The 22,627-nt window shown below is 42.7% G+C and overlaps 2 protein-coding genes across 6 annotated transcripts; one reads left to right on the plus strand and one right to left on the minus strand.

The window, feature by feature from the left end:
* Window positions 1-8,359: 8,359 nt before the first annotated feature.
* CG14837 (uncharacterized protein) lies at window positions 8,360-12,617 on the minus strand. Its single transcript, NM_139879.3, has 3 exons — window positions 12,303-12,617; window positions 10,802-11,276; window positions 8,360-10,155 (listed from the first exon to the last, which is right to left on the minus strand). Exons 1-3 carry the CDS (start codon window positions 12,400-12,402, stop codon window positions 8,448-8,450), a joined length of 2,283 nt encoding a protein of 760 aa, NP_648136.2. The 5' UTR covers window positions 12,403-12,617; the 3' UTR covers window positions 8,360-8,447.
* Window positions 12,618-15,189: 2,572 nt separating this feature from the next.
* On the plus strand, window positions 15,190-22,079 carry frac (faulty attraction). 5 transcript variants are annotated; one of them, NM_001274602.1, is made up of 10 exons: window positions 15,190-15,272; window positions 15,589-15,713; window positions 16,748-17,566; window positions 17,629-17,751; window positions 17,820-18,776; window positions 19,350-20,333; window positions 20,402-21,399; window positions 21,454-21,556; window positions 21,656-21,786; window positions 21,854-22,079. In NM_001274602.1, exons 2-10 carry the CDS (start codon window positions 15,659-15,661, stop codon window positions 21,965-21,967), a joined length of 4,284 nt encoding a protein of 1,427 aa, NP_001261531.1. In that variant the 5' UTR covers window positions 15,190-15,272; window positions 15,589-15,658; the 3' UTR covers window positions 21,968-22,079. The 5 variants fall into 5 exon arrangements, with proteins under 5 accessions (NP_001261531.1, NP_001261532.1, NP_996014.2 ...); NM_001274603.1 differs by having other exon boundaries at window positions 15,190-15,219; NM_206292.3 differs by having other exon boundaries at window positions 17,820-20,333.
* Window positions 22,080-22,627: the final 548 nt, after the last annotated feature.

Consider the following 22,627-nt stretch of genomic DNA (forward strand, 5'->3'; position numbering starts at 1 on the left):
ACAACTTATGCAGTAAAGTAATCTTTACATGATACTATATATACAAATGATATGCAGGAATAGATTGCCATTTCTTTCTGTGTTTCCAAAGAAAAGTGGGCAATGCTAATCTGGCTGTTTTTATTGTTGTCTCGCAACTTTCATAATAAAGTCAACAACGCAATCAAATTACAAGCCTTGGAATACATATAAAAAGTGAGCAAAACAAATTATGCAAAATGTTTTAGGCACGAAGCCCCACCATTCCCAATTGCAATTGCAATCCGTTTAAGGCTCGGAAAACCTCCTCGGAGTGAACACCCCCCCTGAGGAAACCCATCATCCAGCAGATCAGTGATCACTGATCACTTGCAAGTCAGTCAGTGAGCCAGCGGATGAAGGCATAGCCAGGTCAGTACTCTCACATTCACCGCATCTGAGTGACGGACAAGGTCTTCGCCATTTCCACTTCCATATGGAGCTCTACTCTCTCTTTCCAGGGAAATTGAAAGTTCTCTTCGGGGAATCCTTGAATTGAAATAAGATTTTTAATAGCCGATCAACGGCACAATTGCCTTTTGTTACATACATAAGTGGAATGAATGCTTATAAAAATTGAAAGCCTAACTTGTAAGCATTCTATTCTATTCCAATTGTTTTTATATTTTGTAATATATATTCATGTATCTAGATTTTAATCGTGTAGATTCCTTTTTTGCACACCTGCGGCACTGAGTCGTTTTTCTGGAGCAACTTAAACGCCTTTCTTCACCTTTATGGCCAACCTATTACCAACTTTCGGCACCTTGACGTTTCCCCATCCCAATTGATTATGACAGGTAATAAATGGACACCTGAAACGGTGACAGTCGGTCACTCAGTCAGTTGGCGGACTTTCGTTTTCGGTTTTCCAACGGCGCTGAAGTTGATGTTGACAAAATGCATCGGATTCTGCGATATTCACGCGACAGAGAGAGCGACAAGCTGGGGAAATTAATTATAATTGGCCGCGGTAAATATGCAAAGATGCGAAATGCAAATGCAAGATGTGCGATGCAAACTCGTTGGCAATCAGCAAAATCAATCATCAGGTGAGCAATTGACGAGCGGCAGCCAGCAGCGAAGTCAGCTAAATCAGAAAATGGGCAATAGAGTTATCAATTTTAGTGGCCAACATGTGGCATTTCGGCGGTGAGCGGTGAAAATCGGTGGCAGGTGGCAGGTGGGCACTTTGTGGGGCAACCTTGGTTTAGTTTCTGTTTCACTTTTATTACCTTCCCCCCAATGGCCTATTAAAAATTAAAAAAAAACAAAAACAACTGAAATTGTCTGCCGGTTTGGCATTTAACAAAATGCCGCGCTTAGTGCGTAAAATTTCATTTTATAGCACAAGGCATTAAGACGCCGCGCGCAAAATAAATAAAGTTGTAGCTGAAAGCGTGTAAAATAATAACCATTGGCTCCCAACAGCAGAAACAACAACTTGAACAACACAAGGTGAAGTGTCGCCCGGCCTTGCCCCTCCTGCCACTCCCCCCCCCCCTCTACGACCGATCCAACTGGTGTCATTTTTATGGCCCCTAACTTGTTGCACTTTCGTTGTTTATTCACCAGACATTTAATCAGGTGCGGCCCACTGCACATCATTTCGTTAAATGTTGTTAAAGTGTGACTGAGAAGCTGAGCGCTGTTTTAAAAGTGTTTCCAAGTTTTTAATTCAAGATACACAAAATGTATCTTTTCATTCAAGGCATAAATATATCATAACCATTCCGGAAGATTTATTTAAAATTGCATGGATTTAATGGAAAAAGGAAGGGAAAAAATACAAACTAATAATTTATAATATCCAGCCTAGTGAGCTGGAATTTCCAAGTGTTAAAAGATAATTGAATATGTTTGGATCCACCTACTTTGGGCAGACCTCCCCAAATCGGTCTTGTTTAATTTTGTAATTCAGATGGAAAATCGAAAACATTTAGGCAATTAACAATCTTGTATTAAATGGTTGTTGAAGATAGAAGGTCTCGCTCCCTTAACATCTTACACATTTGATTAGCTAATAGCTGGAAGCCTAATAGCTTTCATAATTTGATTAATTTATTTATAAATTACACTTAACTCGCTGAACTGCAGGCACCTCGGTCACATTGCAGTGGCGATTGCAATTAACACTATGCATATGCATTCACATTTCGATGCTGGCGCTGATGATGTTGCAACCGCAACACTTACCACTTAACTCGGACCTCGGGCCCCGTACCTCTTACTTCTTATGCATGTACATATGTACATCCATCCATCCAGTCGTGGTAAGACCCAGACCCAAAACCCAGACATCCAAGCCAAGTGCAGCGGCCACTCGACTTGCTCTTGAAGTGCATCTGATTCACTGTCGTGGCACGGGGTATTGGGGCATGGGGAACGGAGCGCGCTGTATCGTCGCATTCAAATCTTCCGCATGTCAAGGTCAATTAGCATTTGGTCGGGGCTCCATCTACGATCTTCGATCTGCGGTACTGTGCGTGATAAAAATGTCAAAAGGTTTTCATTGGCATTTTGATGTGGTTATTGCCGTTTAGCCGCTTAGGCACTCGGCTTAGCCAGCGATAAGTGTTGCCATCAGCTCGAGTTCACTTCACAAAAATATATACCTCCCCACCTATAACCCATGAACATACTACCAAATGAAATAACAAAAAATCGTCTGTGAACAGAAGGCGGGGGCGTTTGGGACCGTGTCATTGAACCGCTCGATAGATAGAAAGTGACCGCTGCTCGGCCGCTATCCTTGGTGATCTATCTTAGTGGCCAAAATAACATACCTACAACAGCAGAAAAGTTTTCACTCCTTTCGCTTTCATTGCAATTACCAAATACGATTCTTATTTTCAATTTCAATATGACGACGACGACAGGCACGACAACCATAGCACAGTGGATTGATTCATTTACGTTTATTTGAAGGTCAGCTCAGGTCTTAACCTATTTAAATTCTTCCGTATAAGATACTTTCAAACTTAGTTTTTTGTTTTCAATAAACATACAATATTTTTGGTTAGGAAAATACTATCCTGGCCAATCCCGAGTCCTTTGTCCCACTGTGCCCGTTCCACGAAGGGGAAAAAAGCGCCCGCGACAACGCAGTTTCGCACCAAATTTGGAGCCAGGAGCTCCAGCCATCCGATGCGATGCCAGGCTTTTGGCCATGGCAATAACAATAACGGCGGAGCAGCTCGATGATCGCTCCAGTGGCTAAAATCCAGCTCCAGCTAAAGCTCCAGAGCTCGTGGCCACGATCGCTGCTCCTGCTGATGATGTTGGCGATGTTGTGTTGCCGGGGCCTATTACCATTTGGCTTAGTCAAATCGTTTGTTATGTTTTTATCTTGATGTCCAGTCACCTTGATTTGTTGTAGAAAATGCAATTTTTGGCATGCTCGTTGGTCTGTCGCCCCCCGTCATTCGGCTACCGTTGCGAAAAAGTCCGGCGATCCGCGGATCCCAGACGATTCATCCATCCATCGATGCGTAGGGTGAATCGCTTTCCCAGACGCGCGGATCGCCGATCCCGATGTCGTGGGTGACGGACTGCCAATGAAAGTGAAATTTGCCGTCGACTGTTTAGAATTGAAGTTGAGCGAAAACTTGACGTTTATGCATCGGCATCTATCGATTTATGGGTCTGCCTTGAAGTTGCGGTTCAATGTACTGTTTTCGCCATCGCCGTTCAGTTGCTACACATAAACAATGTTTATGCGTCTTAACTTTAGTATCAAATTAAATTGATTTTCTTCTTTGGAAGAAGATTTTATAACCCATATAAGAAATAAAGATAAATGCATTTAGATTTACAATAGCTACATAGCTATATGTGGTAAAAAAAGAGAAAAACCTATTTTTCTAAACCCAAAAAAAGAAAATTCACTAAAATACAAATTGTTTTCTCCCTGCCCAATAAGATCGAGAGCGTCTGGATTTATCCAGGGGACGATGTCAAAGGTCAGCGCATGTTTTTAGGGGGTGGGCTGGGTTGGCTGGTTGAATCTAGAAAAATGCCACATGAAACGGTGGGGCACAAAGACAATGGGCAGACGTCGATGTCGCCAGCTTGTTAGGCTGAGCCCAAACAACTTGAAACAAACAAACCAAAATGCCGCAGTTAAAAAAAAAAAACCAAACAAATAACAGGCAGCAAACAAACAATAACAAAAAAGTAAGCAAGAAATCGCTTGGTTAGTGAACAGAAGCCAGTTTACCCTCACAGACTGAAAGAAAGTCCAAGTGCATCTTTTATAGTTTCATGCGAGGAGATTGAAACGATTTATATCATTCGATTGTAGTTGAGAGAAAGAATATCGAAACTCGTATATTTCTCCATATGAGAAAAATATGAATAAACTAGCCAACAATAAATCGCAATCATTGTTTTATTTTACGCTAGATTATGCTATAAAAGCCTTATCAATGATTTTGAGTATTCATTTATAACAAGCCCGTCCATAAACGGTTTATACCCTTGTGGCAGAGGTATGCAAACAAATGCAAATCCAGGGAGGACTGTCTGATCATTTGTTGTTGCCTTTTTGGTGGCTGCTCTGTTGTCATTATTTATTTATGCCCAAAACGTTTCATTTTCATTTTCATTTGGCTTTGGCCAAAGGGAGTCATCGTAGTTGGCGTTGTTGCTGTATGTATTTCTTTTGCTTTTGCTGTTCGTCTGAAACCTGAAAACTGGGTTACTGGCGCCTGTTTCGGGCTACAAGATCGTGTCATGCGATTTCTATCTTTGTGTGACTACGAAAGCGACAACCGCAACGTTGTCGAACCCTGAAGAAGAAAAACCCCTCGAATGGAAACAGAAAACAGCCGAATCCAATTGACGACGAAGAATGAGAGCTGTGTGCCTGCATCGTTCATTTGGGTAGTTCATTTTGGGACTGCAACTTGCAAGTTAACTGGGTACTGCAACTGCAACTGCGACCGTTTCGAAAACAAAAGTAAAGTGTTTGAGCCTGCGGCGTGGGCAGGGTACTGCCATCGAAATGGGACATATAGCGAGCCGATCTCTGACTCACAAGCGCCAGTCCTCGAGGCGGTAGCTCCAGACTCGAACCTCGAGCCTTGGGAGTGGGTCATTCGAATCTATCACAGAGGGTTTCCCCCTCCTCGTTTTATTTGGGGTGACGGGCGTGTGAATAGGGCATTAAGTGTTCTTTCTTGTTGTTATAGGCAGAGGGAGAAAAATTAATTATTTACATGACGATAAAGAGTGGCTACAAAGTCTACAACAAGAAATTAAAACTAAAGCCCAAAAGATTTTTTTCATAGTGCACTTTTTACCTAGAGAAATTATAAGTTGTTGTATAATTTATTCGAGGTGGAGGCATTTCTCTCTGTGCATCCGGCGATGTGTTTGTTGGAGTCCTCAGCATTCGCCCAACAAAGTAGTCACGAATTAGCGCAGTTCACATGGGAATGCAACGTGGGGGGGTGGGCATTGAATAGGGTAGGGCTAGACACACACATGGCTTAGAATATGCAGTGGCAGTCCCAGCTGTTGACATACACACACACACACACTCGAAAGGAATGCATTCTGTTGCAACAGCGGCTGGAGTTCGTTGCCTAAGTCTTTTGTTTGGCTGACGCATGAGCGAATGAACTCGAGTGGCTGAGTGTCCAAGCTGATTTATGCGCCTGACCGCTCCACAGTCGCACCACCTACGCACTCGCATTTCTATTTCTATTTCCCTATTAGTATTTCCAACACCCCGAGAGCCCAGTTATCAACTGATAAGTAGCTTATGTAATAGCCCACGAAAATGGGTTAAAAGTCGCTCTGACAGTTTAATTTGACACTTTTTGGAACCTCCATCTCCATCTTTGTCTGGGTCTTGATTTTCAGTTTTGATTTTCGCCTCACTCTCACTCTTTCCTGCTGTCTCCGCTTTTGTTGGAGAGCACGGATGACAGAGTGCTTTTTGTTTTGGTATTTTCTTTCATATTTGCTTAACAAGATTGTGTGTATTGAATTGTCATTTCTCTTGACAATTTAATTTGGATTATGCGGAGGCTACTGAACACCAGCTCGTTGCAGCAGGGAGTGCAGGTCGGATAAAAGGCGGAGGTGAAAAAGATTGGTTCACCGACTGGACTGCGATTGCATAAGGCGAAGGAAATAATAACATCTGTGTTTCATTGTCATCATAATTTTTTAATAGCTTTTTCTTAGCAATTAATTGTTAATTAAATAAAGCAATTAGATAATTCAAAGTTGTGTTCTATTTCAATCAATTTGTTTCATTGCTGATGGGTAAATACTTTAAATGATAATTTAAGTGTAGTGTTTGTGAGTATTTTGCTTTCTGGGTGAATGGTACAGGGTTTTGCTATTTGAGCTTGGCTTGTGGCACGGGCACGTTTTGGGCCAACTGGCCGACCGGCAGAAACAAAAGGCTTTGGCGAAACGCATTGAAGAAGTCACCAGCAGCGGGCAGCTGAGGCCTCGCAATGCCGAGAGCCAAAGATTATTAATGGCCGGCCTCCTCCTGCATTTCCGTCTTGACCCAGGTTATGCAAAATGTTGGCAAAAGGCCAAACGAAAGCAACCGAAAAGTAGAAATGTTTGCCTAACAAATGATTGCTATTTGCAGCCAGCAGCAAGTGCGTTGCCGCATTAACTGAAATGGAAATGAAAAGGAAAGACATTAATTGAAAATCCGAAAAAATCCAAAAATGCGCATGCGCACAGAGCACTGTTAACTCAGTGGGCGCTGTTAAAATTGGTCGAAAAATGTATGTAAAAATTGGTCAAAACGAAACTGTAGCAGGAAGCTCTGTTAAAGCATTGTCTTCGTTGATTTCATAGATTTTATCGCCGCCTGTTGCATAAACTTATTGATTTGCCATGCTTGTTGCTGCCGCCTGAACATATAAACAAATCAGCTGCTGCTTGCTCCAAACAACAATTGCATAAATCAATTTCACACAGAAAATTTGCCGTTTTTTTTTTCATGGATTTTTTGTTTTCGCCTGCCTACAGTGCGTATGAGTGGCACATGTAAATTTGATTAAAAGCACGTTTTACCACAAACTTACGAGCAACGAGAGATATAACCAGAAAATGAAGTGCTAAGATGCATTTTCTGCATTTGGTCGGCTGCTAATTTCCACGTTTATTTTTTTGCCAAAAGAGATGACGCCTCCACTTTTGATAAATGAAAGTAAAAGTACAGACACTTGCACTTCATAGATCATTAGCGGTGGTTACTTTTCGTTTTTCTTCTTATTTTTTTTTTTGTGCGTGGCACTACGTTCATTGAACCAAGTGGCCATGCCAAAGTCATTAAAAATAGAAAACAAAGCGAAGCCCATCAAAACTTGTTCTTTCACTTTCAATGTCACGCCACAGAGACCGACGAAGACCTTCAACTTTTGGACCCGCTCACCCCTGTGGGGCACTGTTTCTTCCGCCTGGGAATTAATTGCGGCATAAAGCAAACATTTTGCGAGTCAATGTACGTAATTTGAAAATCGTGCCAAAATAGATGCCAGTGTCAAACTCAATTTGCAGGCAAAAGGCTGAAGCAGGTGCATAAAGTGCGGTGGGGGGTGAGTAAAACGAAAACATAGGTAACACCCCCGCGAAAAGCCAAGCAGATATATGTCTGCTGCTGGTAGTATCCACTGTAGCCATTTGTCTGCATGTCGCTTTGTTGAATTGTCTATTTGTTTGCCAAAAAGTGCCATGAAGACAACTCGTTGTTGCCCGAAAGCAATTTCATTCGCTGCCGCCACCGCTGCTGCTGCAACAAATTACTATCATTGCTGTTAATAGTTCATTAAGTCACGGACGGGAGATGTGGATGTGGAAGCCATGTGGAATCACGGCTACGGGGAACGTGAAGCCGTAAAACGTAAAATCGAACTTCATACCGCCTGCCGCCGAGGCAGGCAACTACAAGTGGCAGAATAATTGAGTGAACGGCAAGATAAACATTTCAATTTCGTTATTAAGTCATCAATTAGAGGAACCCAAATCCTACTGCAGGGTGATTCGGTTTTGATTTGAACTCCCGGGAGACAAATTGCCTGCCATAAAAATTTTGTAATTAAAGCGTTGCAATGGCACACAACTTCTTAGTTTGTGAGATTGCACAATATTAAACAATCTATTAGTACATATATTTTTTATTTTCAGCGTAAATATGTAGGTGGAATTTATTTAGATAACCCAATGAGGCATGTGGTTATTCTATGTTATATAAAAAATATACATTTTCTTAAGTACCTAACTAAAATTTCATTTATGATATTTCGAAATGAAAGTAAAAGTAGTAGATTTGAGCAATCTTCTCAGTTATTTACGGCAGTAATTTCGTGTATAAATTTATTTTAATAAATATATAAGAATTTCAAAAGAATTACAAGCTCAACATTTGCTATTATCCTCGGTCATGGAATAAGCTAGTTTATAAGAAACTCATTGTAGCAAATATCGCAGCGTTCGAGGGTTTTATGAGTGGCCTGTGGAGTTTCCAGAGACTCCACCAATTCTTTTGGCTTTATTTTATGGCCAAGAGTGCCTCCGTAATTCTTTCTCATAACCCAAGGAGAGGTACGTCGAGAACTTAGTAAGGAGGCTGTATAGGTGTGCCTGCCAGGACTGCAGGATCTTAGGGAGTGCAATGTGGCCGTTGATCCTCTCAAGATTTCCAGTCTGGCTAGCGCAGCCTCCAAATCGCAATCTTCATAGCCTTCCATAACAACTTGATCCGGTGACTGAGTAAAGGACTTTATACTAGGTGTATTCAGACTGCTCATTGGTCGGATTATCACATCTAAATTGCTGCTGTCTGAGGATTTAGCGCTGGAAGCCCTGGAAATCGGTGGTGATAACATCTTTGATTTGGAAACAACAGCTTTTGGAGTGTCTGTCTTTTTAGGTGATTGAGGTGCAGAGGATTGATTTTGATTTGTTGAAGTTTGAGTTGCTTCACTCGGACTGCGATCTCTGTGCGGTAATTGCTCCTTTGGAATATTGTTTGATTTGGTGAGATTCTGAGGTAGTTTCGGGGCTTCATCTGATTGCATAGGTAGAGAAGTTCTAAAAGGACTCGTTTGTGCTTTATAGGAATCAAATTCATGGTACGAATGCTCTCTTGAGCGTACCATTTTCTTTTCCATAGCTTGTGATTTCCGAGGACTTTTATCCTCCTTGAAAGAATCAAATTCTATGTAGGATGGCTCTCTAGATTTAACAGTCTCCTTTACTGAAGGTTTGTGTAGCCTAAAAGGATTGTGATTGGTTTCCAAAGACTTTAGTGGTACTACGGCCTTAGTAAAGGGCTTTTGTCCTTTTAAGGGCGTCCTTTGAGCTTTAATGGAATCAAACTCATTCAAAGATGGTTCTCTGGACCGTACTACATCCTTTGGTAAAGTGTTGGTAATCCTTAGTGGACTGCGAGGATCGAAATCCAAATAAGATGACTCTCGCGAAGAAATAATCCTGGAAGGCTGCTTCTTAGAAGACTTTTCCCTTGTCGGGGTTATGGGTTTTACTGCCCGGCGACTTCCAGTGCCTAGAAATTTCTCTCTTCCGGCTATCAAGGGTTGTTGAATAACTCCAGTGCTCATTCTGCGTCCGTATCCAGGTTCCTCCACCAAGGGAGCCGGCCTTCCTCTACCCCAACCGGAAACCCGTTCGGCAGGAGATCTTTGAATACCGGAACCAATGCGAGTGGCCAGGGAAAGACTGATGCGTTCGCGTTGGGGATTGAAATCGAAGGTCCTGGAAGTGGCAGGATTCGAGAGCCTGGAACTGGACCGGGATATACTACCCGCCTGTTCGGAACCCACGAATTTGGCAAACTCCCGTTGCCCTCTGCGAGTGGGGGCTGGAGTTATGTGGCCGCTGGACAAATCCGATTGGGAGGCACTCTGTGAGTTTTCACCGCTAAAATGACCATCGTAGTGATTCGGCTTATCCCTCAGACTGGTGTGATCCTGGTAAACGGAGAACTTGTTTTGACCGTGGGCGAAGCTTTCGTAGGGCTTAAACTTCTTGCTTTTGGCTAACTGATCTGCGAATTTCTCCCACTCGGTGGTGCTGGGTCTATGCTCCTCATCATTCGTTTTATTCGTTTTGACCAATTTGCGGCGCACTTTACGACTTCTGGGGGATTAGTATTCAGTGTATAAAAATTTAAGTGTGGATGGTCTTTTAGTGTATTAATTTTTTTTTTTAAATTTTTGGTGGTGTGTTTAGTTTTTTTTAGTATATAAGTGAGATTGTGTGTGTGTAAAAGTGGTATTTGCAAATCTTTAACGATCTCAAAACGATATAATTGTTAATGTATTTTAGGTTTTAATATTATGGTCATTAGTTCTGCAATTACGCACTTATTCGACAAACCGAATAAAATATTAATGAACGTATAAAATATATTTAAAATATTACCACAATACTACGCACATGACTTTGCTGTTGATGTTCTTGTTAGTTATATTTGCTGAGGTCGCAAGTAAACAAAGGCAGGGTATATGATATGTACATAGAAGTAGAGTAAGTTTATTTACAATTTACATACAAGTCAAGAAAAGAGAGAGGAGAAAGTATGTTGATTAGGCCATAATAAATGTAAATATCGGGATACTACGACGGAAACTACGAATCATAAGCGAACGTTGCAGGTACAAACTACGCGAAAACTTCAGGGTGCAGTGGCGCTACAGGTTACGGATTTGCGATGGGGCTACGGGGGTTACGGGTTAGCGATTACGGATTTGCGATGCTTCAGGTGCTCTCTAGGCTTACTTACTCCACGGCAGCGGAGGATTCGGTTGCTTCTGTTGCTGTAGCTGATGAAGGCTCGGCAGTCGAGGCAGGTGCATCCACTGCAGGCGCATCAGCAGCAGTTGCCTGCGAGACTTCGGCACTTATCAGAACCATCTCCTCCAGCGAGGGTTTCGGAGTCGGTGGGCTCTCCTCCTCGTTGGCCAGAGCCCGTTCGATCTCCGGCTCTGGAGTGGAGGTCTTCAGGCTATCTGTATCTTCCTGCATTTTGGGCGTCGGTGCTCGGGAACTGCTCATCGTTGCCTCTACCGGATCTGTTTTCGATTCGGAAACCTGGGGCTCTTCCAGGTGAAGACCCTCCATTACCTTGTGCTTGGCCTCGTCCAGAGCCTGAGTGCCCTCCTTGAAGGCGTTGCCCAGCTCAGTGGTAATTCCCGCCACCGCCGTGCCAACGGTCTCCTTGGCCGTGTCCAAAGTGGTGGTCAGTGTTTCAGAGGCGTCTGCAAGGAAAGCACGGGAATGAAAGCACTTTCAGTTGTCGATTCCGACAGGGGAGTGCTTATATATAAGTAGTATATAAATGTGCAGTAAGAAAATAATAAATGTAATAACACCACATTTGACTAGTTTAAAGAAAAAATTTTAATAATTTTTTAAACGAGACATGAAACGTGAATTGGTGTCGAATTTTCATTTAAAAAAACATTATATTCGAATAATTGAAGCCAATTTGCACAGTTTAGTCCGCATTTAATAATAGTACTTTCCCTCAGTGCACATGTAAGTATAATATTTTTAAGTCAATGTTTTTGCTCTAATTCGTTGACGTCTGGTCACGCAACCAAGTCGTTTTTCTTCATATGCGTTAAATAAATGTATAAAAATATGGTCGGGTGATGGCAATGGAGCCAGCTTTCACTTGCGACCCTCTGAAAGGCGGCCAAATGGCGAAAAATCAGGCCAAAAAAGGCTCCGCGGCACGCATTGCGCTGGCCAATTGTCCTTTATTACGTGGCTTGTTATTATAATAATGTGAAGTACGACCAAATTTATTACATACATTGCGGCTGGATGTATCGAATTTCTTTTTGGCATTAAGTGGGAATTTACTAGATTGTTGGTGGCCGGTAATTAGATGGATTTAATATTGATTTGGGCCAGGGGTCAAGGACTTTAGTTTATCGAAGTAGGAGTAGTTGCTCAATGCCATCCATCATTGTTGAACTACTAGTAGTTGTAGTAGTATGAGTAGCACATTTAGTGCCAACTAAAAATAATCCAATGCAATTCTAGAAACCTTAACATCAAATAATTGACTTTAGATCTAAGACTGTCCTTCGCCGAAAATTAAGTATCCGCTCGAAATATCAAGTATACGCCGACTGCCAGCTTGCAACTGCCCTTCGACCGCACACTCCTAAATGTCATCTGCTGGCCAACACTTAAACTAATGGCCAGCACGGATTGGTAACACACACACACACACACACACACACACACACACACTAAAGCACAAGCACACACACCTTCCACGACGGCCTCGCCCTTCTGTTTGACATGGCTGGCGGCTTTCAGCATTTCGCTGCCCGCCGTTGCAACCATGGGAGTGCTGCTGGCACAGCCCATGACTTCTTCTCAATTCGAGCCAGACAATCGCGGAACCATGCCGATCGGAGCGGGAATCGATGTGGATTGCTTTAGCAACAGCCGAGGATTTATTTATATCGAATATGAATATGATTATGAATTGGGTATAAGAAATACGCCCGCCTTTGGTCACGAACTCAACGCAACTGAGCACTGACCCAAAACATTCGCTGCTAAAGTGAAGGGTCAGTTCGGCACTCGACCACCGCCGACAATCCCCATTCACATCCCTACCATTGCCATTTACTGGGCACGCAACAGGACCGGACCGTTCTGAGCTGGACTGGTCAACCGGACCCATGGAGCACTTGGAGCCCCACAGTTTGCATGTGCGTTTGCACTTCAAGTGAAGTGAAATTGCTGAGGTCATGCGCGTTGGGCGCACACTTACCATAGTCATAGTTAAGGTAGTTATAGGCCAAAAGCTAAAAGGGTTCTAGGTCTGCAACAAAATAAGGTGGGGCACCGACGAGCGAGAGCTTAGACCAGCGAGTACCTGTTACTGAGATGAATTATACAAAATTTAGTTCAGATGTTGACCAATCAGTGTAATCAGTTTGCTTGAACACATGTATATATTTATTTACTGAACTATATATAAGATGGTTTATCTAACATATTTAGGATATAATCATAGAGCTTCAATATTTAGTTCAATGTTCAGTCCCATTTAGGGCTGCCTAAATATAACATACTTAAAGGTTATATGTGTAATCGAATGTTTACCGATCCTGAGCATCACTTAATGGCTGGCATACCCTGGTAGCCTATGAGTACCCGTCACCAAAGTGAAAACACAACAAGGGAAAGTGAAGAACAAGGCTTCAGATACGAAAATCTGTGTGTGTGTGTGTGTGTGTGTGTGTGTGTGTGTGTGTGTGTGTGTGTGTGTGTGTGTGTGTGTGTGAGGGGGTAGCGTGTCGGGATACGCCCAGTTCGCCCGATAGGTGGCGTGCATTCGCTTGCTAACATTCCTGACGTGGGCTTGTGTGTTTGTCTGTTGGTCAATGAAGGCTCCACACGGTTATTATTTTTAGAAACGTTGCACGATGTCCAATTGTTGCTCTAATTTCCATATGAGTTTTTGTCCGTGCCCATGAATGAAGCGAAATATCCGCTTGGGTTGACAGTTCCAATCAGATAAGAACTATGCAATCGATTCGGCATATTCTGTCCTATGCAAATCGCTCGATTGCGCTAGATTTCACTGTGGCCCACACCACCGCACAGAGATGATCGTCGAGGGGCCCTTCGAAAAGATTGATTTTTGATTTATTTTGGCCAAACACTTTTTTGGACAATTTTTTTTTTTTTTTTTGCAGCAATCGATTGGCTCTTGTGGCGCTGAATGCCTATTTCTGCCGTTCGGCGATTTATGTCAGTCAAGCAGTGACAGCGCTTTTCATGAGCCAATAAAGTTGTCCATGTCGCTTTGTCATATTCATATATCATGGCCGTACACCCGGCGACTTATGTCACATTCACATGGCCCAAGAAACTGGAGTATCGAGCAGAGCCTGCGCATAAACGAGGCCTAAGTGCGCGATCGAGAGACGTCGTCCGTGATGGTGACGGTGACAAAACACAATTTGGCCAGGCCAAACAAACAGTCAGACAGACGGAGGGACAGATAGACAGACCTATAACATACTTGTGTACAAACAAACCAGCTAAAAAAGTCGCATATAAATCAGCACACGCAGCTGGTTCATTAGACTCTCCACTTCGGGCTCTTGGCACTGCCATTTGGCTTGACATTAATTACATAAGCTAAGCGGCGCTTAATAATGCGCTCAACAATAGAGCAAAAGTGCTCGAGACCCAGTCGACCAATCTTGTGATGTAATGGCCTCCCCCATGCGAAAGTTTCACCTCTTAACACTCCGCCAATATCTTGAGCTTAGATGGGCAATTTGTTTATTGATGGTCCTCTTTAAAAATCTATGAAATTATGTGTACTTAATACTTAAATAAATACTAATACTTAATACTTAAATAATTTCATACCTTGTATAAGCGCGTTATTTTTATAAGTTAAACAATTTGATTTACTAAAGAATATCAAAAAATATAATCATGAGTTATTTTTAATGGTACCCTAATCTCTAATACGCATCTTAACATAGCTTCCTTTCCATAAAAATGTTGAAAAGAATATTAAATGTAAATAAACGAGTAAAATTTGATTCAGAAAAGTCAAAATGAAAAAGATGGAATAGACGGTTGTTGAGTGTGGGAGCCGAAAATGCTTTATGAGTATTTGCATTTGAAACAGGTAGTTGTGGGTGTAAATCCATTATGTCCGACATATAAATACTTCGAGTATCAAACTTTATTTATATTTAAGGCGAACTACGTCCTTTTGTATTCAATTACAATTACGATTAAAAACCATTTGTGATAATCTACAGAGTAGCTGAGCGAGCAGACTATTTATTCTATATAGTACCAGCTAATATAAATTATGTTAGAGACTACCGCATTTGACAGCTGCTGAAGGATCAATGCGATCAAGTTCAATGGATGACGGAACCTCATTAATTATCACAGCCCAATGCTAATGATAATACCATGGGTAAAAATAGCTTTCCTCTACGCGTCCCCCTCTGGTGACATTTGTGCGCTCTCGCACTAATTTGCTTTATGATATCAATGAAATATCAGCATATATACACCCATAAACTTATATATATATATATATCTTTGGAGACATCGAAAAACTGTTTTCACGTTCCCTTCGAGAAAAGTCAGAATTTCTTTGGCTCCTCAGTCTTGTCTGGGCTCTCGACGGAATCGGTGCGTTTTCCAAAATAAAAATACTATTCCTGGTTTTTCCTTAAACTACAGAAGTATATATACAGACTGTTTTTATGTGTTTTAAATCAATTAAAGTAGTGAAATTCTCAGTGAACTCTAATTGCAAAAAGTGCCTTCGTTTGATGTAAATCCGACACATTTACTTCACGAATGACCTGTGAATATATGTAAAAAGTGTTGAACATGTGCTATTTATAAACCCGCCTTAATCTTAATGGCTTTGCTCCTCTATATGCCGCTACATATATAGATCTTCTCCCATAAATATGTTGGAGAACAAATAAAAAAAAGAAACGAATGTCGTGAAATCTTATTAATGTATTCTTTTTTATAAAATTTGAACCCAAGAACCCGATACAAGTGAGAGTGGAAAGGTGTGTGGCAGCTGTTCTATAAGGATCGGAAATAGGGCTGCAGAATGTGGGCGGCAAAATATGTTTTATGCGCGCTAGCATGCGTTGCATTTGCTTCAGGTGAGTGTGGGTGGAAATCGAAAATATTTCACGGATTTTGTGGAAATGGGAAATTTATTGGATAGCTTACAAGGAATTTTGGGGATTGTAAAAGATTATTATAGTTTGGATTGTGCTTCTTTAGATTATGGCAATCGGTTGGGTATTACGAAATATATCATTTAAATAGATTTAAATAGAGAATGTAAAAATGTATTCCAATTCAGACCTATTGAGTATTGTAATATTTAATTGGAAATTATAATTATTTGCCTTAAGGCCTTAAATTAAATCATTTTTTTTTTTTGATTATTTTGCTTTTTTGAAATGTATGTATATATATTGACCATTAAAATGTCCACAAAATGGTCATAAAAACCGTTTGGTTTATAGCTAATGGAGCATATATTCATAGTTTTATGACACGTTCTCCGGAAAATGTGTAACACAAAATAGTCATGGCTAACACGGGGCACTTATATATTTTAGCGAAATATTACTCACCAAATTACCGGCCGGCTTTATGAAAACTGAACATATAAAAACTGATCGTAAATCAAAACAAAGCAAGTCCCAAAATGACAAATTAAATTAAAAAACCGTGAAGACTATATGGCAAAGAAATATCTTTTGGCAACGATTCAAAAGATTGAATCACCTAGTTTTTATGGGATTCCCCTTAAAGGCAAAGATTCTAGGATAATACAATCGGGCTTTTTTTTTTAAACATATTTGGGTGATTGTGAACAGCTGTTTGTGGTATGGAGCGAACAATAAAATGTTTTATTGCCTTTAAGTTCTGGTGAGAAATCTTTTAGTGCACTAAATAATTTTGGATGCATAACACGGAAAACCGTTTATGTTTATGTTATGGGCATGTTCATTTTTTTTGATCTGCATACAACTTTATTGTTATAAAATCGCACAATCTTTTAGAACTAATGTCTCCAATCCCTGGAATTTCTATTAAATAGGCCTATAAATTTCAACAGGTTTCTTTTATGCTAATTTTCTGGTTATATCTTAAAAATTAATGTATTTCTATTTCCATTTAGCTTCTCCAAGCTCCGAGCGAAAAAGGAAAAATGTCATGAATATTCCAGAGGATCCTAAAGTTTCTGACTCCTTGGCTGCTTCTTTGGACATGAGCTGCTCGTCGGCCAAAATCCTTCCGCCGGAGATTAATCATGGTAGGGTGTCCGTTTTCGATCGCCGCCGGAGGGGAAAGAAGGTCTTCCTAGTGGCCTTTTTCGTATGCGATGATAACTACGACTTTGAAAACGGAATCTCAGAAATGTTTTGCTCGAACCAGAAATGGGTGGATGAAATACCCACCTGCATTCCCCAATTGAATTTTGAAGAACACGACGAGAAAGTAGGTTACGATTTGGAAGATTATTCCGACGAAACTGTGCCCAACGATTACGTCGAGAACAGTGATATTGATGAGGATGATGATGAAGAGGTTAGTGAAAGGGAACCACCACCGCCACCACCACCACCGGTAGTGGATGGAGCCGATTCCAAGCCTGAACCACAAATAGTTATCGAAATTAATGATGATCATGCAAATGAAGTCGTTGAATCAGAACCTGCTTTAGCGGAGACTGAAACTGAAAATGAGGTCCTTGAAAACGAAACTCCCCTGAAAGCGGAAGTCCAAACTGATGTACTCAACTCCAGCAATGCATCTGTTAAGGTCACCAATGATCCTTATGAGCCAACATTCTTGGATAACAATTGTGGCGAAGACAATGGAGGCTGTGCGCACATTTGCAAGCGATTGCTTTATCCAGATGAAAACCAGCCCATCAATAAGTGCGATTGTCGAGAGGGTTATACCCTGGATCCTAACGATTATGCTAGCTGCCTCGGTGGGTGTATTATATATAATTAAATTGAAAGAATTTGCTAGACAATATTATTCTTTTTGAAGATATCGACGAATGCCTGGAATCGAATGGTGGTTGTTCGGAAATTTGCGAAAACCTTCCAGGAGAATATAAATGTAGCTGCCAAGAGGGTTATTACTTAGACGAGTCAGGAAAGAGTTGTGTTGGTATGTTTTAATAAATGATATTTAAAAAGAAAAAAAATTCACATTAAATGGTATATACTTGTTTTCAGACATTAATGAATGTGCGAATCCCGAGCTGTCATCGAATTGCCAGGGTGCTTGCGAGAATCTGCCAGGTTCATATCGCTGTGTGGAGCCGCTGGAGGAGAATCCCGAGATCACGGAAGTCGTGGAGAATCCCATTGAGAAGACCAACGAAGTCCCAGTGAACGTTTCCGAATCACAACCCGCCGGAAAAACATGTAATTCTGGCTTTCAACTTTCCGCCGACGGCACTGATTGCCAGGACATTAATGAGTGCGAGGTAGACGGTCCTGAGGATCTTGATAATAACGCAGTCTGTCAGCAAAAGTGCGAGAACACTATTGGATCATTCCGTTGCACCTGCGTTGAAGGATACCACCTGCTCGAAGATCAACGAAGCTGTGCATTGGATAGCTGTACGGATCTGGAGAATCCCCAGTTGAATCGCACTCGATGTGCCCACGAATGCCAGGATTTGCCAGAGGGAAGCTACCGATGCGTGTGTCCCAAGGGTTATGAACTATCAGAGGATCAGCATTCCTGTTTGGTGCAAGAATCTCCATGCTCCACAGAAAAGGGAGTTGAAAAGTGCTCCCCGGGAACCTGTCTAGCCAGTGAGGATAATACCAGCTTCAGTTGCATTTGCCCAACGGGCTACCGCAGTGAGGCATTCAGTTGCCAGGACATTGATGAGTGCGCAGAGGATACACACCTTTGCAGTCACACTTGCCAGAATACACCCGGTGGTTATCAGTGCCAGTGTCCCGAAGGACTCAACCTGGTCGAGGAGTACACCTGTTTGGCCGAGAATCTCTGCGAGGTGAACAACAACGGATGCGAACAGATCTGCCTGACTGCCCGAGGAGGAGTTTGCGCCTGTCGCGAGGGATTTCGATTAAGTGCCGATGGCAAGAGTTGCGAGGACGTGGATGAGTGTCTGGTAAATAACGGTGGCTGCCAGCAGGTGTGCCGAAATCTTCCAGGTTCGTATGGGTGTATATGTGCCGCCGGCTATGAGCTCCTCAAGCTTGATGGCATACGCGGCTATTGCTTCGACATCGACGAGTGCTCGCAGAGAACTCATGGGTGCAGTGATCAAATGCTTTGCGAGAACCTCAATGGTTCGTACACCTGCCTCTGTCCACCGGGATATGCCCTTGGCTTGGATAACCACATAGTCACATCACTAAACAGCTCATTCATTACTGATTCAACCTCATCCGAAACCCCATCAGCGCATACATGCTTGGACATTGATGAGTGCTCTCTGGCCAATGGGAATTGCTCCCACTTTTGCCAGAACGAGCCTGGTGGCTTTCAGTGCGCCTGTCCCTTGGGCTATGCCCTATCCGAGGATATGCGCACCTGTCAGGACATTGATGAGTGCCTCGATAGCAATGGCCAATGCTCGCAGCTCTGCTTGAATCAACCTGGGGGATTTGCCTGCGCTTGTGAAACGGGTTTCGAGCTAACTCCAGATGGATTCGGTTGCGCCGACATTGATGAGTGCTCGCAGGACTATGGAAACTGTAGCGACATCTGCATCAATCTTTTAGGTACCCATGCCTGTGCCTGCGAAAGGGGCTATGAGCTGGCCAAGGACAAGCTAAGTTGCCTGGATGTGGATGAGTGTGCCGGCCTTCTTTCCGGTGGTTGCAGCCACGAGTGCATCAATAAGGCAGGTACCTTTGAGTGTGGATGTCCCTTGGGTTACATACTCAACGACGATGGTCGTAGCTGTAGTCCCGCTCTGGTGGGTTGTCCACCGGGAACTCAGCGATCCGCGGATGGATGTGCTCCAATTGAATGCAATCCGGGTTATACCCTGGGATCGGACGACAAGTGTGTGGACATCGATGAGTGCCAGAAGCAGAACGGTGGCTGCTCGCATCGCTGCTCCAATACCGAGGGTTCATTCAAGTGCAGCTGTCCACCGGGCTATGAACTAGATAGTGATCAAAAGACTTGCCAGGACATCGATGAGTGTGACCAAGACAAGACTAGTTGTATCACTGGAACCTGTATAAACGAGATTGGAGGCTTCCGCTGCGAGTTTCCCAAGTTCCCCGTTCTGCCGGAGATTCCCACAGCTTCGTCACTGCCTGAATCGCCCAAAATTGAATTGAAGACGCCAAAGTATCCTGATTTCACCGAGCTGTCCAATGAAATACCCGAGAATCCCAAGAAACCAGCTGAGTTCGATTACCCAGAGCCCAAGTTTCCATCTTTGCCTAAGTGGGAAGGTCTTCCAAAGCTTCCGCCCCTTGCTGACATACCTACATCGAAAGCACCCGTTCCCCTGCGTCCTGAAGTGCCTAAAAGTCTGTGGGTTAATCAGTTGCAACCCAGGGATCTGTGCCCTCGATTTCAGGCACCACGAAATGGCAAGTCCCACTGCAATAGGTATCGCCATAAGCAGAAGCTCTTCTACTACAGTCGCTGCCGAATTTCATGCAATTCGGGCTATATTCTTCAGGGTCCTGAGATCAAAAGCTGTGACGCCAATGGAATTTGGGAGGGGCCCGAAACCAAGTGTGTTGGTGAGTCATTAAGTTAAGTAATAGATTATACAGTTGGCATTCCGTACCTCTTCCGTACCTTTTCGCAGCCATCAACCAACCTCGTGCACAGAGTCCTGGAATCTGCCCCGCTCTAAAGCCCGCCCAAAATGGAGTTATACTCCCAGCTAGCTGCACTCAGGGTCCATCTCGATTTGGTGACGTTTGCCGTCTTCAGTGCAATGCTGGCTTCGTGTCCACCGGATCCTTGTTGACCGCCTGCATGATGCTGCAGGGCTGGTCGTTCGGTGCAGATCTCAACTGTCAGCCATTCGGAAACGGTTTGCTTGGAAATCAATTATCCCCGATGTGGAATTCTCCGAAAACAGTGACTCCTCATCAAATCCAGAATGTGGAACAGATTAGGCCCTATATCAATTGCCCGGAAAATGTTGTAATCCTACTGCATGCCGGTGAGCAGAAGGCTCATGTGACTCTTCAAAGACCCCAAACTAATGTTAAGAATGGCCGATTGGTCGCCCATCCCGCTTGGGCTGGTCAACTTCAGGGTCATCTGCCAGCTGGAGTCCATAAGGTTGACTTTAGAGTTAACGATCCGGAGACCAAGCTCACAATTAAATGTCACACAATAATTACTGTTAAGGCTGCAACACCTAGAGAATCAAATCCATTTACTTTGTTTCGAATATCTGATTATTCAAGATCATCACTTCCCAGACCGGCTCCATTTGCGACTTTGTCCACTGGTAGTTCATTCTCATTTCCTGCATTCAAAGCCCTGGATGCAACTCCAAAACCAGTTTCCTTTACCAAATTCCAAGTTTTCCCAGATTCTGAGTCATCAGAGCACTCGAAACTTGGGTCATCTTCCTTCTTCAGGCTGGAGCCCCTTTTCCACGAGTCATCCAAGCTTATAAGTGCTGCTCCTGCTTCTAGTGAAAACACACGGGTGGATTTGGGTTCGGATACCTCCAACTATTGTCCTCCATCCATTGAAGTATATCTGAAGGAGAATCAGAATCTGCGTTCAGTGGTGTGGGATGAGCCACGATTCGAGGGAAAACTGCTCAAGATATATAAGTCACATGTAAGAAAAACAAATGGCTTTTAGAATATTATTACTTAAAGTATCTATTTGCAGTTTCCGGGTTCTTTGTTTAAAGTCGGCGATCACGCAATCAAATATGAAGCCACCACCACCGATGGAAAAACTTTAAGCTGCACATTTTTTATATACGTCAGATGTAAGTATAAAAAACCAATAAATTTTATGTCTTTAAGTTCATTGGAAATTTAAAGGAAATTTATTAATTTAAACAATTTTTTTTTTGGTGTTTAAATAGCTGCCAAGCCCACTCCTGCACCCACCGAACCCAAGATCAGTTTTGATTCCGAGCCCGAAACTCTCTCCGATGTTTCACAAACCTATGTGGTCTGTCCGGATAAGGAGCCCGTCCGGGTAACCGCCGAATCCGTAAGTCTGACTTACCATAAATCGTATGCTTTTGATTTATACTTTAATTAAAAATTAAAATTTTTAGGTAAGTCTGCCCGTTGGTTGCACTCTGAAGAATATACGTCCAAAATCGAGATCCCCGAAAGAGCTGAAACGCGGCAAGCTCACTTCTCTTTGGCATCAGTATACAAATTTCTGATACCCGAAATTATTATGTAATGCTTGATGCGCACTTTATATAAATATTTTTGTACGACTTTTGTATGCCTGACATTTTTCTTAAGATGCAATAATAGATGTGCTATGACGTGAAACCTGTTTCTCAGTATAGTGATTGAAAATAGTTTACAAGGGGTATGCGATCTTCGAACCGCACTACCAGCTTTCATATTCCCAATATTGTGAGGTGTTCACTTTCGATTCGAGCAAGAATAATGGCAATTGCGAGACAGGTAAACACCGAAGTGGCTGTCAGAGGGTCGGCTTGTTAGACGGCTTCCCTGGCAATTTGTATGGGTCTTTGTCTTTGGCGACAGCTTCCTCAAACATGCTTTTGAACTTGGCAAGCTGGCGGGTATTGGACTGGGATTGAGATGAAGCTGGCGGCTCGGGGAGGAGTTGGACGCTTTGGGGTCTATTGCACAAGACGGGACTTGGCCGGGTGCTCTTGGGGGGACCACCTTGGGCATAAATTGTAATTATGCCTGCCACCGCGGCAGACAATAAATCTCAAACTATTTATCGTACAACATGACAGAAGTGGGTCGGTCGGACCTGAGCAGCGAACCCAAGCCGAAAAATGTGAGATTTTCTCAGTTTTTTCTATGCTACCACCTCTTTTTTGCATACGAACAGCGAA

The sequence above is a fragment of the Drosophila melanogaster genome, chromosome 3L, assembly GCF_000001215.4.
Source record: "Drosophila melanogaster chromosome 3L".
Classification (NCBI taxonomy): domain Eukaryota; kingdom Metazoa; phylum Arthropoda; class Insecta; order Diptera; family Drosophilidae; genus Drosophila; species Drosophila melanogaster.

Coding starts and splice junctions, on each gene's coding strand:
- CG14837 (NM_139879.3), bottom strand. CDS start 12,402: ATGGGCTGTGCCAGCAGCACTCCCATGGTTGCAACGGCGGGCAGCGAA. Junction 11,277..12,302: donor GGGCGAGGCCGTCGTGGAAG/GTGTGTGTGCTT, acceptor CTTTCCTTGCAG/ACGCCTCTGAAACACTGACC. Junction 10,156..10,801: donor GAATCCTCCGCTGCCGTGGA/GTAAGTAAGCCT, acceptor CTAATCCCCCAG/AAGTCGTAAAGTGCGCCGCA.
- frac (NM_139880.4), top strand. CDS start 15,659: ATGTGGGCGGCAAAATATGTTTTATGCGCGCTAGCATGCGTTGCATTT. Junction 20,334..20,401: donor GCCCGAAACCAAGTGTGTTG/GTGAGTCATTAA, acceptor ACCTTTTCGCAG/CCATCAACCAACCTCGTGCA. Junction 21,557..21,655: donor ATTTTTTATATACGTCAGAT/GTAAGTATAAAA, acceptor GTGTTTAAATAG/CTGCCAAGCCCACTCCTGCA.